The sequence below is a fragment of the Vidua chalybeata genome, chromosome 1, assembly GCF_026979565.1.
Source record: "Vidua chalybeata isolate OUT-0048 chromosome 1, bVidCha1 merged haplotype, whole genome shotgun sequence".
Classification (NCBI taxonomy): Eukaryota; Metazoa; Chordata; class Aves; order Passeriformes; family Viduidae; genus Vidua; species Vidua chalybeata.
In genome coordinates, this window is record NC_071530.1 from 27030965 (window position 1) to 27046681 (window position 15717).

Genomic DNA, 15717 nt, shown 5'->3' on the forward strand with positions numbered 1-15717 from the left:
CATATTTATTGACTGGATTCTACTGACATAGTGAACCTCTAGAAGAAAACCCAAACACTCTTCCCTTCCCTCCAAAAAATGTTCATTTTCAGGGAGAAGAGCTTTTTGCCTTTATCTTGAAATATATTTCTTTACTCAAAAAAAATGTATTGAGTTTTTTTTAGTCTTTGGTTGCTTCAAGTCTTGTTTTCTTGCTTTTCTTCTTAATGCATAGTCTGAAAGATCACCAAGTGTAGCTAGAAGAATAAGTAAAACAGTCTTTTTCGTCTTGTTTTTCAGTTGTAATCTAATACAATCACATAAAACAGGTGACTAATGACATAAAACAGGTGATTTTTTAGAATTAAACTCACTTTAAAATGTAAATTTTGCACTAACCATCCTCTGAATCTGTGTATGTGTAGGTTTCCTTCTGAAGTCATAGGTGGCAAGTGGCTGCTTCTACAATTGTCTCTTCTTGTATTGATCTTCCATTTGTCCTGTGTGTAGGTTGCTATGGTGTTGATGGAGAGAGTGACTCTATCATGAGTTCTGCTTCAGAAAATTCCACAGAGCCTTGGTTTTGTGATGCATGCAAATGTGGTGTTACACCTAGCTGTGAATTGTGTCCCAACCAGGATGGAATCTTCAAGGAGACTGATGCAGGCAGGTAAGACTGAATAAGTGATGTTTTGAATTTGATGTCATCTTACTTTTAAAAGATTGAATTTTTTCTGTGTAGAGACTCTGCTCAAGTCTATTGACTTTCAAGTAGGATGTAAGTGGGAGGAAAACTGCATGTTTTTATTTTACTAGAGCAAAGGACTGGGTCAGTAATGCTAGGTAATGGGAAAAAGTAGCATAACAAAATTATATTGAAGATGGGCTAAAGGTATTTAGACAGACCTTGTATATTATGATTTTTTAGAATTATTAACATTATATTCTTGATTTTTGAGAATATTCTTTACTTCTTTTTAGTATTGAATTCACGTCTAATTTGAGAATAAGCTGATTAATTCTCATGATGTCTTCAATTTCTGTCACATTTGAAAATAAATTAAGATGTACATATTAATGATAACTAATTATCTATACTAAAGGCAAAAGCTGCATTGTCAGTGATGTCTGGTTTATGCTTAATGCTACTAGGTTTTGCTGCATGGTTTCATGGTTTTGTTTGCTTCTTTTTTTTTTTTTTTTTTTTAATAGACCATGAAAATTAAGGTTTTTCTCATACACTTTGTGGTTTTATAAATTACAGGTGTGTGGCAAAAAGCAAAGTTTTCAGGTGCTGGGCTTTTCATAAGCTTTAAAAAAAAGTTACACAAATGAGTCAAGGTTTGTAGTGAATAATTTTGAACTTTGGAGGTATGAGTGCTTTTTTTAATACTTTTAGGGTTCAGATCTTTGTTTCTGGTCTGTAGTAGGTTTAAGAGTGTATGTACATTTTCCTTTTAAAGCCTTTACACAACTAAGCAAATTGTGCTTTTCCAGTTGTTTTCTGTTTTGATAATAATGCTTGTATATGCAAGACAATTACTTTTAAAGACTGTAAGTCAGTTGTGTAACAGGAAATGTAAGACCCTTTATCACCTGGCAAATTTTATTTCAACCTATTTATTGCTGTGTTCTGCAAACAATTTAAGCCCTATATATATGACTTTCCATATTATCCTAGTAGAAATTATAAGTCAACATTTTAATAATTGCTTGCATTTTTTCTTGTGAAGTGGTGGTATGCTTTTAGTTAACCTGGAAGTATTTTCTTTGTTACATTGGTTGTCTGTGCAGAAGCACAGACCTGCCTTGGTGACAATGGGCTTTATCACAATATTTTATTATTGTTATTGTGTCTTTATTTGCTGGATAATATGATATTGCTATCCTGGATAAGTTTATTCTCCCAGATGAAGAGGTTATGTACTAGAAAAAACAAATACCAATTGCTATTTGCTAGTTAACATTATTAATATGTGAAAATTTCTGTAGTCTCTTTTTATTATTATTTATAAATTTGCACTCTCAAGGGTAGGGGGGCACTATAGACTAGGGGTAGGGTCTTGGGACAGTGTCCGTTATGTTTCCATTGTACTCAGTTAACTGTAATCCAATTCAGTGCTTTTCTTGATGTATTAGCAGGAAGAGACTACTGAGTAACAGATTCCTTTACCCCATCACTCTTCATCCCCTTGCCACCTTTTAAAAATAAATTTTCCATATGCATCAGTGGGGAAAATCACACAAACCAAACCTAGTCAGTTTCTCTTCATAATTGAACTGGAATAATTTCTCTCTTTATACATGGAAGGTGAATCATTAGAATAATGAGGTGCTTAATTTCTCAGCAGAAGCCTTCTCACATTAATCTTTCAGTTTCACAAGTATAAATGTGAAGTTATGAAATTTCACTTCTCAGAATGCTATTATCTAAAAATATAAATTCTGTCCTTGTTTCAGTATGGAGTTTTTCTTCCTTCCTAATCAACATCTGTCATCATTGCTCCAAGCTAAATGGATGGTAAAGTAACAAGGAAGATTATTCTTCTTTGATTACCCAATTTGTCTTAATTACAAGCTTCTAAAACATGTGCAGCTAAATAAATGAGCAGGAAAATATTTAGAACTGGTATTAAAAGCAGCTGAAGCTGCTTCAGCTGTGAACTTGACTGACTTGTGTATGTTTTTTAATAAAGATTCAGGTCTGAGTTCACATATAGGTGGTTAAAGAAATGAGGCACTTGTGTGCCAATCACACAGAAATGGCAGTTTAAATCTGTAGTACTGCAATACTTGGGTGACATGTACTAAAACATTTTGAGAAGGTCAGTATGAAGCAAGCAGCCAGCTGTTGGGTTTATCATAGATAAACTCCTACAGAGTGCAGCAGCATTAAATACACCAGTGGAGCATGAAAAAACTGTGCAAATTAAATTGAGAAAGCAGCTGCTTGTAGATGTGTATCTTTATATTGAACTTCAGAGAGTATGTTTAGTAGGCTGTATTAAAACTTACTATCAAAAATCTCCAACCAGACCTTGGATTTTTGTTAAGAGTAATAATTGTGGAGATATGTAACTTCTGTTTATAAAAATTTGTTCTGTATTACACACCTTAATTTAAAGGAAGAGTATAGAAAAGAAGCCCTACAGAATTTTGATGTTTTTGTTTACAAACAAGAACTCTATTTATCTCAAGGTTACAGGTCTCGTTCTGTGTCATATTTTGCCTTTTTTTTTTAACTTCCTTTTAAAAACAAGTACAATATGCTTATGTCAATGAGATATTTAGTTTAGTAAATCATAATGTTTACCAAAATGTGCCTTTAAGCACATACATATGCGTTTTTTACATAAAAGTATGGTAATGATTTAGGCCAAGCTATTGCCACTCCTGGATATAGTATGGAAGGGCAGAGGTGGTACCAGGTGCTCCATTGCTCCCCTGCAGGGATAGATTGTGCCTCCACTGGTTTTCTGGAGAGTCAGACAGATGACGTACTTTTCATATACTAATGAGAAGAGTCTGGTTTTTTGCACGTAACTTTGTATTAAGTTACAGGGTTGTGCTGGCATGCTGGACTGTTTCTGCTGTAATAAAACCACTGACAAGGTTTACTCCCTTTCTGAGCAGCAAGAAGTTTGGCAGAACACTTGAGTGTCTCAGCTTGTTCTCTGGCAGCTAGCAGGCTCCCATATTTGTACTACATTGTTTAAAGACAAGGTTGTTGTAACTCATCTTTAAATTTTCTTTGCTTCTTCCTATAGTAACAGTGCTGTGACCAAATAATTGTGTGGATGTGAAGAACATTAGTAAAATTTGTGGAGGCAAAACAATGCAGTTCTTGCATATAAATGTATATTTGTGATATATACATTATTCTGATTGCTTTAAGTTTATATGTTTTAAAAGGAATTCACTACTTAGCATCCCAAAGCTGAATGATTTAACCATAGGATAAATACTTGGTTTTAAATACACAAGTGAAAAGAATACTGTCAGATATGACACAATGGATCAGTCAATGTTGTGGCTTGTTAGATTTACTGGGAAATTTCTTACAGAGTGAAGTGATTTAATGACTTTTAAGTAGTTTCTTACTGTTACTGGGATTTTTCTGTTATCCAGTTAATATCTTGGACTCTTTGGGGGAAAATGGTAAGTAAATAGTCCATCCACCAGTTTTGTGAATTGAAAGATCATTGTTTTCTTTCGTAAATTTTGACTGAAATATAGATGTACTTTTGAGCTTGCTACTGAACCTTTCATATTTTGCTTTTTTTGGAATTTCTCTTGGGATATATGATTCATAAGTGACATGAAACTTAATAAATCTGAGTGTGATAAATTCCAGCCTTGTAGGTCTAAGGACCATTGAAGAGAAGTGTGCTGCTTTGGGAAACCAGGGCTACATGGAGCTCCTGAATAGTATAACCATAAACTTCAGTTTCTCTCATCTGTAAGCAGCTAGTTAATAACAGTAGCTGAATTAAGTGCACTTGAATCCAGGATGTTATTGCTCTGGTATAACTGCATTTTTTAAGTTGACATACAAAGGAAAGAGGAGGGATAAGAGATAGGCTAAACAGTGGTAGAAGATTGAGAAAAAGAACACAGCAGCGTAGGTGTGGATTTTAGCTGGTGTTAACAGGTCTGTACTGAATCCCTGGTAAAAGAGACAAGGGAAGAAGTGTTTCTCACATCATCATGAGTCTTCTTGAATATAGGGAGTAGATTCTATTATTTGATTAGAACAGAAGAGAGATTTAGTCTTCACTAGTGTTACATCTACTGTTAAACAATAATGACTGGAGGATTGTAAAGTGCTGAATTAACACACTTGCTGAGACTCAAGCAGGCTATTCAGCTCAGTTATGTCTGAAATCTCTAGTTGTATTATATATCATGTGGGACTTTATAGGTTCAAAGTGTTAGCTACAATCTCTGCAATTGAAAGGCCATTTTCTTAAATATCTTAAAATAAAAAAAAAACCAGCAATCTTGACCCTCTGTCTGTCACAGTTTTTTTCCACCTGGTGACTTGGCAAGGAGTAGCAAATACTTCCTGAATTTTGATAAAACAGTAAGATTATTTGCTGTAGTTTTTCTCAGTTAGTTTGAGTCATGCATGTTTTGCAGAACAGATTTTGAGTTTGTTGCTAAATGATGGTTTGTGACAGTGAGAGCTGGATCTTTTAGAAAGTTTACCAAATCGTAATACCAAATTACGAGAACAATGGAAGAAGAAGAAGAAGAGGAAAATTTGTCTTCTGATGCAAGGCTGGTTTTGGGTAGCTGAGAGCTTCAGGAGGTTAGGAAGGTGCCTGTCAAGAGCAGTCTTGAGGTTGAAGCCTTTACCATTGTGTGGCATTTGATAACTATACTCTAAGGTCCAGATTCATTTTCTGCTCCTCAGTGCTGAAGATTTAGACCTCTTACTCTAGTTTTTTTATGGCCAGTGAAGAAGGGAACAACTAAGTAAACTAAGTCTGTTTTTTAGAGTTTCAGATAGGCCTTTCTGTTAAACTACCCAGATGTGTTTATTCATGAATGCAAGTCATCTTGATGTTGCTTAAAACAATATTAGCTTTGGTGATACTAACAGGTGTAACTAACAGTGCAAAGTCTGACTGATGCTGTGTTTTAAGTGCTTCATAGCTATATGCTCAGAGCTCAGTAACTTGCTGTGACTACCTGTATAATTTTTTTCATTCCCTTCCTGCCCCCTGCCACATCATGAAAATACCTGTCTGCTTTAGCTTTATAAGTAATATCAAAATCTTCATACACCTTTGATGTTCCTTGAACAGTGTGTGGAGCCCTTGGGAGAGCCATTAGAACACAAAGGTGGTGGTAGCCCAGCCCTTGATCCAGACAGGCAGAGCAATCCCAGTGCCTTTGAAAGGCCTTACTCCATGGTTCAGTGTCTGAGCTCTTGAATTCCAAATAGGCACTCTCTCCCTGCTTTTAATGTACTTTCCTTCAAGTGTTTCAGCTAGCATCTGCAACATTTACAAGGCACCTTGAAATCAGAAAATGGTGAGTATAATATTGGATCAAAATGTTGATAATAGTAACCTAATTTTGTCCGCTGTTTTAGGTGGGTCCACATTGTTTGTGCACTCTATGTTCCAGGAGTGGCATTTGGAGATATTGACAAGCTGCGGCCAGTAACACTAACAGAAATGAATTATTCCAAGTATGGTGCAAAGGTAAGTTTAGAAGAGATGCAGTGGCAACAAGTGGCTGTATTTTATATTTTTGCATGTAATAGAATAAAATGCATCTTCCCAACTTTATTTTTCTTATTTACAGCAATTTTGTAGTGTGGTTAAGGACTAAAAATGAGATAAAGTTTGTTAATGATTGTTATACCTACAACCTACCTGCTCTTCCCTCCATCTTTCTATCTGTTCCCTTAGCACTTTTCTCCATAAAGTCTGTCACTGTTTTTGCCCAGTTTCCCTGATTTTTTACAGAGGTACTAATTTCTTTTGAAGTCAGTGGCAGATTGACAAAATGTGAATGGGAAGTGAGGAGGATTCATAAGATGAGAAATGAGAGGTTAAGTTGATTAAGAAAGGGGCAGATGTACATTAAGTAAGAATTGCTTTAGAGTTCATATGGAAGCTAGTATGCATACAACAGGCTGTTCCAAAGCAGTGTTAACCAAAATCCACAGCAACATAGGACCCTCAAAGTGAACTGATATATGGTTTTAAAGTTAAAATTGTTTTACATGTAAATATTTTCAGTCCACATCAGAAGTAATCATGAACAAACCATGCAGAAAACCACTGCAGTGGGCAGAGGACAGCACTCACTAGTTTGCTAAATACTGTTTGTATGGTTAATGGAGACAGTGTGGAGAAGCCATGTCTATAAGGCCAACGTGAGGGAAGGTGGTTGGTTCTAAGTCTGCAGCTCTAAAGCTTCATTTCTGCCAAGTCACTTTCATTTTCTTGAATTTTTTCTATTTGTTAAATAGAATACTGAATGAAGATATGTAGTGCACATACAATGAATGCAAAATGCACATACAAATGCATATAATACATAAAACAGATTAAAAGATTTGGGTTGCCCATGTACAACATATCTGTATCAGGAGCCTGCTGAGGCATTTAGCCTTGTTCAGAAATGTTTGTAAAAGGTTGGGGCAAACACACCAGACCCTGCAAATTGAAATTTGTTGTTGAAATTAATCATACTCTTTTTTTTTTTTTTTTAATAATGTGAGTAATGTATAGGATCAGGGTAAAGAATTTGGGCATCTTGTCTTGCTGTGAGTAAGGTGAAAGTGACCTGTACAGGTGAAGAAGACTCATTACTGTTGGAAAGATGTAAATAAATGTGTTTGCTATATTAAATGTGGAAGTTAACAGCTTATTTTGCTACATTCCCCCTTCAAAACCAGCTTAATATAATAGGGTTTTTCATTTAATTTCTTATCTGTTAGGTGTTGCAGCTACACAGCTAAAGGGTGCCCTTCTAGTGTAGCATATGTGATGTTTTGAGATTCTTCAGTCACTGAGTTTTCCTTACCATTCTGTTCTGTTGTTTAACTTTCTGCATGGAGATATTTTCTCTAGGTGATAGACAGCTTTGCTCTCTATTCAGCAAGTAGGAAATGCATGCCTGTATAATTTTAGCTCATCTTTATGCACTGGATAGCAGCACTGCTCAAGCAGGGCATGTTCCCATTTCCTGCTTATCTGCTCATTTCTCTAGATTGCTGGCACAGGGATTTGGTTTGAAATTGTGGTGAAGGAGACTGAGGAATTTATCTGACTGAAAAATAACTTAATTGTTTTTTTCCAGGTCGTATTAGGGGATGTCAGTTTATTGTTTTGCAAGTGACTGTGCCTAGAATGCACATATCTGAAGCCATAGTTACTTAATTAAGTGAATCGCGATCTTTTTTACTGATATTTATGATTTTTGAGTATTTGTTTTAGCACTGTCACATGTTTACTCCTCGGTCATTGCTTATCAAAGGACATGTACATAATTATCTATGATTTGTAGTCATTGAAAGCGCTGTTCTTTTATTGTTGTTTGTCCTCTGAACTTGTTGAACATTTACTGAGGAGTGGTGCTTTTTTTATACCATGTTTATAAAAATAATTGTATTTGAATTACTTTGATGGTATTTAGTTGTTTTGCTAAACAACTATGCAATACATGGAGGTTTATATAAAAACTCATCCAATATACTGTTTAAATTATTTAAGCACTTTACCGTTGTTGAAAATGAAATTAAGAGTGGGAGTTGAGAAAGCAGGAAGCTTTAAGTAGTGTCATACCATTGGGAACATACTTGGTTTCTGTACCACACAGGAGTCACCTACCAGTTTGGTTTATGTGGCATAAATTTTATATATATATATATATGTGTGTGTGTGTATGTATGTATGTATGTATTATTATATTTTACATAAATTATCAAATATTAGTCAAAGTGCGCCCGAAATATTTACTGTGACCTTTTCCATTTGTCTTTTGAAGGAATGCAGCTTTTGTGAAGATCCTCGTTTTGCCAGAACTGGTGTATGCATTAGTTGTGATGCTGGAATGTGCAGGGCTTATTTCCATGTGACCTGTGCTCAGAAGGAAGGCCTCCTCTCAGAAGCAGCAGCAGAAGAGGTAGGCATGGAAAGGATAGAGTAAAAGACCTCTAATGAAAGCTTATGGAGATGACCTGAAATGGTATCTTTTTTGTTCACGGGTCCTGAAAAAAGTTTTTAAGTAGGTTACAAGGCCTAAGCTGGGTAAAGAAACTGTACAGGGAGAGCCCTTCACCAAATTGTCAAACTCTGAATATCTTTTGAAGCTGACTGGAAAAAAAGATAGAGAAAGTTAGCACGGAAGTTGGCTTAACAGACTGTCAGTCAATACAGACAGGAATTCTATTTCCTGAACTTCACATAGGGTGACATACTTACCTAGCTGTTTGTGTAGTACAGGAATCTCTGTTTCATACCAAATAGGAAACTTGAGAAATTAAAAGCATTTCTGATGCCACTTTTGCATGTGTGTTTTCTAGTATTTACTTCAAATGGTATTACATAGATATGACTTTCCTTGTGGTAACATAAATCTTTGGAATCACAATGAAAAGCAAGTATTTATAACCTCCTGATAATTTCTTAATATCTTTTCTTAACAGCTTTTTCCCTGTAATATGATCTAAAGCAATTCAGATTTTAAGTTCCTACATTCATTTTTATGGTGTAAGTTTAGGTTGTCCAATTTCACCCTGATACGTATCATTTGGATTAAGCCTGTCATGTTCATGGCTACACAATATAGTTTTTTTGCCTTAGGAAGTAGCACAGGTTACACAAAAACAAACATTACTTTCACTGTCAATCTTGACACTTTTGTTTCTGAAAACAGTGGACCACTAAGGGATTCATGAAGGAATCACAAAATACTTTCTTCTGTTGGACCGATAAATAGGAAGATAGCACATTGCCTCATTGTTATTGTTCTTAATAGATCATGTGTAAAGTTGAGTCTTTAAATGCCCTACGTGAATTCCTTCTGGACATGTGTATGTCTTGCCTTTCCACCTTAAAATTTTGTTACATGTTGTCTGCAGTCAAATTTTTAATCAAGGTCTCACACAATCTCATTTTAGGGCATGGCTAATTTTTGAAGTAAGCTGTCTCACACTGTGAAAATCTAAATTTAAAAAAAAATCTGCTTGTAAGGAAAGTCAGAGTAAATTTTATTAGTCTGTGTTTTCTAAGTGGAATAAAGGGAAATTTGATAGGCAGGTAATTTATTAATATTTGTATTACTTATGAAGACTGCTTTAAGTTTTTCTTAGTCTGTAGATTTATGATGTTGTTTGTACACTTTTGAAAGTACAAAGGCAATGAAATGTATTTCTCAAACCATGGCCCCTCCTGGATCAGATATTTGTAGTCTGCCCGCAAGATTTGCGGATGCTAAAAGTTGCTATAAACCTAACCATGATAGTGTGCAGATATAATGGAATAAAAAATGGGAAAAAATCATCTGAGAGATGATAAATCATGTGAGGGTATAGCCACCAAAATGGTTGGAAAAACATTAGAGAAACTAAATATATTGCCTTTGATAGTATTCAGAATTATTAAGCCAGAATGTTTGTGCTGTTCAGAGCCCTTTGGCCTTACTTTGTCTCACTCTATTTTCATTCCTTCCCCTTTGTTTTTTCTGAAACAGGATATAGCTGACCCTTTTTTTGCTTATTGTAAACAGCATGCAGACAGGTTAGACAGAAAATGGAAGCGGAAGAACTACTTGGCTTTACAATCTTACTGTAAAATGTCCTTGCAGGAAAGAGAAAAGCAGCTTTCACCAGAAGCTCAGGTATTGTATTCGTGACACAAATGCCGCTGTATTAATAATCCACGTTAAATAAGACGGAAATTAAGAGAAGGTAAAAGTGTTATTATAGTAGAAAATCAAATGTGGAATAGTGCATGGCCATTTACCAGCGCACTGAACTGTTTGTAGGGTTTGGTCTCTAAGAATAATTATCTCTATATATGATATAATTATATCTCATAATATTTTATATATCTATTTCAATAAATATCAAATATCTGTGCTTGTCTGAATTGAAAAATATTACTTTGGTTTGGAGGTTAAAAATTGGTAATTACTTATTCATTGTAATTCATAGATTTTGTTTAACATTTTCTTCAAGATTCTGAAGAAAAAAGGCCAGAAAAAATTAGGCATTTCTATTTCTGTCTAAATTTCCAATTTTATAGGTCTAAGTGGAATTCTGTGTGCCAGGTGTTTGATAGTAAAGACTTCCTAGGAAAAAAAAAAATGTATGCAAAGAAGTGAGTCTCTGCTACTGCGTGGGAGTTGTCTGAAAGCCTTAGGCAAGTTTATATCCCTGTCTAGTGACAGATCCATTTAAAACTTAGTTATTGCAGAAGCTCAACTGATAAAAGTCCTGTTGATACAAAGGTTTCTATCGCTCTGAGGGTATCTGCATACTTTCATGTTTCAATGTGTGTCCTTTATTTATTTTTTCTGATTCTGAGCAATTTCTAGCATAGTTTGCTTCATTGCTTAGACTGAACTGCACTCCATGGAAAAATCACACCTGTGCAGAAAAGCAGCTTGTTACCTAAACAAAAAACCTGCCTGATTTATTTGTAGAAAGCAGCAGATGCTGTAAATAATGGAAATAATTTATGGGAGAGGACTATCTCCTTTTTTTCTGAAGTGAGAATTATAGTGTAATGATAAGAAAATACTGTTTCATATTATCAAACTTGTTATTTTAAAAAATCTTGCCTTTCCAGTTCTTCAGAGATCTTTGAATAGGAGAATATTAGTTTAAAATTACCTGTGCTGTTGAGAATGAGCAAGAGCAAATTCGTACTGTAGAAGGATTGTGAATAAAATATTTTATGGGGTATTGAACTTCATGTAGCTTGACTGGTTTCATAATTCTTGCTGAATATACTCTGCTCTCAGTTATGTAAAATGCACCTGTGTAGTGGAGACATTATAATAAGATGAACACTGCCCAATAGAATGGTAAGTGCTGGTTTTGCAATATCAGTTTGGATCCAGCAGGGCTTATTAGATCTGTTTTTTGGGCATGTATTAAGCAGTGCTGATAATGCTGGTAAATTCCCAGCATTTCCCTTTCTCTCTCCTGTTTTACCCAAACCAAGACCCTGCGATTTTTTAATCTAAATTATTTAGATTAAATTTTTTGAAACTGAAGAATGACTTTTGAAAACTACAGGTGGAGTTACTTGGTGTGGTGTCATGGGCACCTTGATACAAGTATGATGACTTGCATACGTTTTGTACAACCACATGTTTTCACTGTTGGTGGCTTTGGTATTGTACAGCAGTGACTGTAGGTGGACCTGTTGCCTGCTGCTATGGGTCCAAGAAAAAAGCCATTGGGGTCAGAGCTGGTCTGTAAGCTATATTTGCTTTGTTTCTTGGTCATTCATGTTCAAGACCTAGTAAGGTAATCTGTTAAACTGTCTGCAGTACTACCTTCAATGATTCTGTTTGAAATCAGAGATGTTCCTTAACCATAGTGTGTATGTATATGCACACCTTTTGCTTTTGTCTCAGGAGTATCTTACACCATATGGTGAGGCAGTCACATTAGTTTAGTTTCTTCTTTGTGCAGCAGGTAAACAGCTTCTAGCTGATAGTCAGCTGGAGTTTTGCCTCTGAAGATTTGTATGTTGATGTCAGTTTCTGCCAGAATTGCCACTTCATAGAGTTCCCTCAAGACAGCGTTTTCCAACTGTCAGTAACAGCTTGATCTTCTGGGGTAGATCTCCCAGATGGTCACAAATATACAGATGTCATCAACAATATACATTGCGAGCTTCTCTTGTCTGCTTCACTTCTGTTTGGGTTGTTTCTTGACAAATTATAATCAGCAAGATTAACATTTATAAAGAGAAGTGGCATTGAGAAAGGAGTTGTGCAAAAGTATGGTAAATATGGTACAAACACTCTTCATCAACTTCTGTTGCTCACATAAATATCAATTTAATGTGTATCTAAATGCATATGTGGTAGGTCAACCAAAGCTTCTACCAGTAGTGAGTTTTCACAGTCCCATAAAATTATCATTATTAGAAGGGGTTGTCTCAAAGCCGGCAGTCATCTGTTGCTTTCATCAATGGGGAAATCTCATCAAGAAATGTTTACATAGCTCCAAAACCTATTGAAAGGATAGTGTCATTTGTGTGTGCACTTTGAAGTAAAATGGAATGTCTGTATCAACATCTGTTTCTTGAGTTGCAGAGTTCCGGACTGAAAATGGTATCGATTAGATTGTACAGCTTTTAAAATGAAAATAAAATGCAGATGTGTTCCAAATTACAACTCAAAACTAATTTTGAATCGTTCCTTGATGTTTTTAATTTGTGGAATTCTTCATTGCAGGCTCGAATCAATGCCAGGCTCCAGCAGTATCGTGCCAAGGCAGAGCTGGCACGCACCACCAGGCCCCAGGCCTGGGTTCCCAGGGAGAAGCTGCCGCGGCCGCTCACGAGCAGCGCTTCGGCCATACGGAAGCTCATGCGCAAAGCTGAGCTGATGGGAATTAGCACAGATATTTTTCCAGTGGATACTTCAGATACAAGTTCCAGTGTTGATGGAAGAAGAAAACATAAACAACCAGCTCTCACTGCTGACTTTGTGAATTATTACCTTGGTAAGGGTGAAAATGGCTTATTTTTTTTCTCAATGAAAAGGTACCATTGTGCTGCTTTGTGCTATGCTGTTTCATTGGCTTTTTTATTTTAGTTCTATTTAATTATTTATAGTAGATAAATGTGGATTATGACTTAATTTTAGGTCAGGTATATTATTGCTTGGAGTCTCTGTTTACAGAGAAAGTTTTTTTAAGACACTTCAGAAAATAACAAAATCTTTCAAATATAAACAGAGACTAAACTGTCTTTAAGAAGGGATTAGGTAACTTCTGGTATAATATTTTTTCCTTAATTTCTCCTCCATTTCTATGTGGAATAGCATGACTTTTTACTCTTTGCTAGATGCTGATCAAAATTAATCTTTTAAACAACTACAATATCTATGCAGCAAAATACAAATGTTATGACTATTCGTTCTACTCAGTGTGTCTATTAAACCTCTAGACCATAGTTTTGTGTCTTTGTATTGTTATAGTTTTTTACTTTAGATTGCATCACTTTTTTTTAGTGCATAAAACTTGAAAATGTATATTTAAGAATAGGAAATAATACAGTTTTCTTTTAAATAGAGAGAAATATGCGCATGATTCAAATTCAGGAGAATATGGCTGAACAGAAGAACATCAAAGATAAGTTAGAAAATGAGCAAGAAAAGCTTCATGTGGAGTATAATAAGGTAAAGAAAAAGGGGTGATAAACCCTTGTACCATTTTAGTATTGCTGCTATTAACTTCGATAGAATTTTTCTTTCCATGGAAAAAAATTCAGAGGAAAATGTAAGATGCAAACTATTGATCTTTTAAAAGTAATATTTAAAGACGTATTTTTTCTTTTAAAAATATTCAGTAGTCTGTCTTCTCCCATACAAGTAATATCAATTTCTAAAATGTGGTATGTTGACTGGACACAAGTTCTTTAACTGGCCCTACTGAGAGCTCCAGAAACAAATTGCAAATGGACCTGTTTGAACCTGCATGATTCTCTGCTTGTAACTGATAACTCAATAACTGGCCATCTATGATACTCAAGAGTGTTATTTATTTATTTATGTCAACTGCAGGCCAGTAGGGCTTAGGTTTAATGAGTTGACTAATTTTTCAGACAGAAATAACCAGTATTGAAACATCCACAGTGTCCTCTGCATGCTTTTTAGGGTATAACAAATTTGATACCCATAAATGATGGCTTTGCTGTCCCAAAATATTGCTAATGTAATTTTTTATTAACTCATCATTATGATTAAAAAAAAACTTTCTGCATTTTTGAAACATAGATATACTGTACCTTTTGTGACAGATGACATGCTGCAGTTCTTGCTGAATTCAGCAGCCTATTAAGTGATAGTTAATGATGACAAAAAATGGTGTTACTATTAATTCCTAAACTGTTTGGTATGTGTTTTAAGTGAGAACATATGGAAAATGTAGCAGCAGATCCTTGTGAACTGCCCAGAGATGATAAAGGGAAAATAAATTGTGCCCGAGGCTTTTAACCAAATTAAGAGTTTCTTCCCAAAATACACAACCTAACAATTCCTTCCAGAAGAAAAAGAAACACTTTTTTTTTTTTTTTTTTTTTTTTTCTTACAGCCTTTAGTTTTAAATTTTCTCTTTCTGTGGTGTGGTAGAAGAGAATTTTGATTCATTTATATGCTCGCTTGTTACAATCTTGCTGCCTAAGTAGTGTGGACATCACATATAAGATGTTCCTGTGTTTTAGTTTTGCTTTCCATTTGACTTTATGAAACCTTATGTCCATGCTGAAATACTTCAGGTCTTTACAAAACAAGTGGTTGCTCTGGGTTCTTGTTTTGCTTCTGTTAAATTAATGAATGGTTTTACTGATCTCAGCTATATTGATATGTGTTTCATTGTTTTTCTAATCCCATAATAAATTAATGCACCCTTGATAACTAAGAGGCTGAGTAAATTTTACTTAATAACTCTTAATGGATTTTCATTCCTGTTGCCTATTTTTTTTCTTTAAATTTTCAGCTGTGTGAGTCCTTGGAAGAGCTGCAGAATATGAATGGAAAACTGCGAAATGAGGGGCAAGGAATTTGGGCTCTGCTGGGTAGAATCATTGGACAGGTTGGTTGGTTCCTTGCCCCCCTTTACAGAAAAAAAACCCAGAAGAACAGGTTTTCCAAGAAAAGGCCTTTTAGTTTCTGCCACTTCTATGGCCGAAGAAATTTATTTGATTAGATCAGACCCAGGCTTTACTCAGGGGATAATGCTTCTTGATTGAAGTACCTAGACTTCTGCAAACCACCTGCTAGGAGCGCATAGCTTAATTTTGTTGTTGTAATAGTGTGCTTGTTCGCAAAATTCTTTCATTTGGTATAAGTGATTGACCTGTCATTTGTGATGAACCTTAGCATGAAGCATGAGTTAATCCTACTGTTTTTGTCTCCAGTTGTCTTTAGTTACTGTAGGTTTCACTCTTTATGGCTTTTGTAAGATAAAAATACTTTTAAGTGCAGTATGAATGTAATGGTGTGTAACTGGGCAGAGGAGAATATTTTGAT

The 15717-nt window shown here is 35.2% G+C and overlaps 1 protein-coding gene across 5 annotated transcripts in view; it reads left to right on the forward strand.

The window, feature by feature from the left end:
* The window catches only part of PHF14 (PHD finger protein 14), a 159901-nt gene that overhangs the window by 26453 nt on the left and 117731 nt on the right, over nt 1-15717 (forward strand). For all 5 annotated transcript variants that reach the window (XM_053938971.1, XM_053938980.1, XM_053938986.1 and 2 more), the window contains 7 exons: nt 490-649; nt 6080-6191; nt 8488-8625; nt 10195-10341; nt 12919-13189; nt 13760-13866; nt 15185-15280. In XM_053938971.1, coding sequence (XP_053794946.1) covers nt 490-649; nt 6080-6191; nt 8488-8625; nt 10195-10341; nt 12919-13189; nt 13760-13866; nt 15185-15280 — 1031 coding nt within the window. The remainder of the gene's footprint in view (nt 1-489; nt 650-6079; nt 6192-8487; nt 8626-10194; nt 10342-12918; nt 13190-13759; nt 13867-15184; nt 15281-15717) is intronic.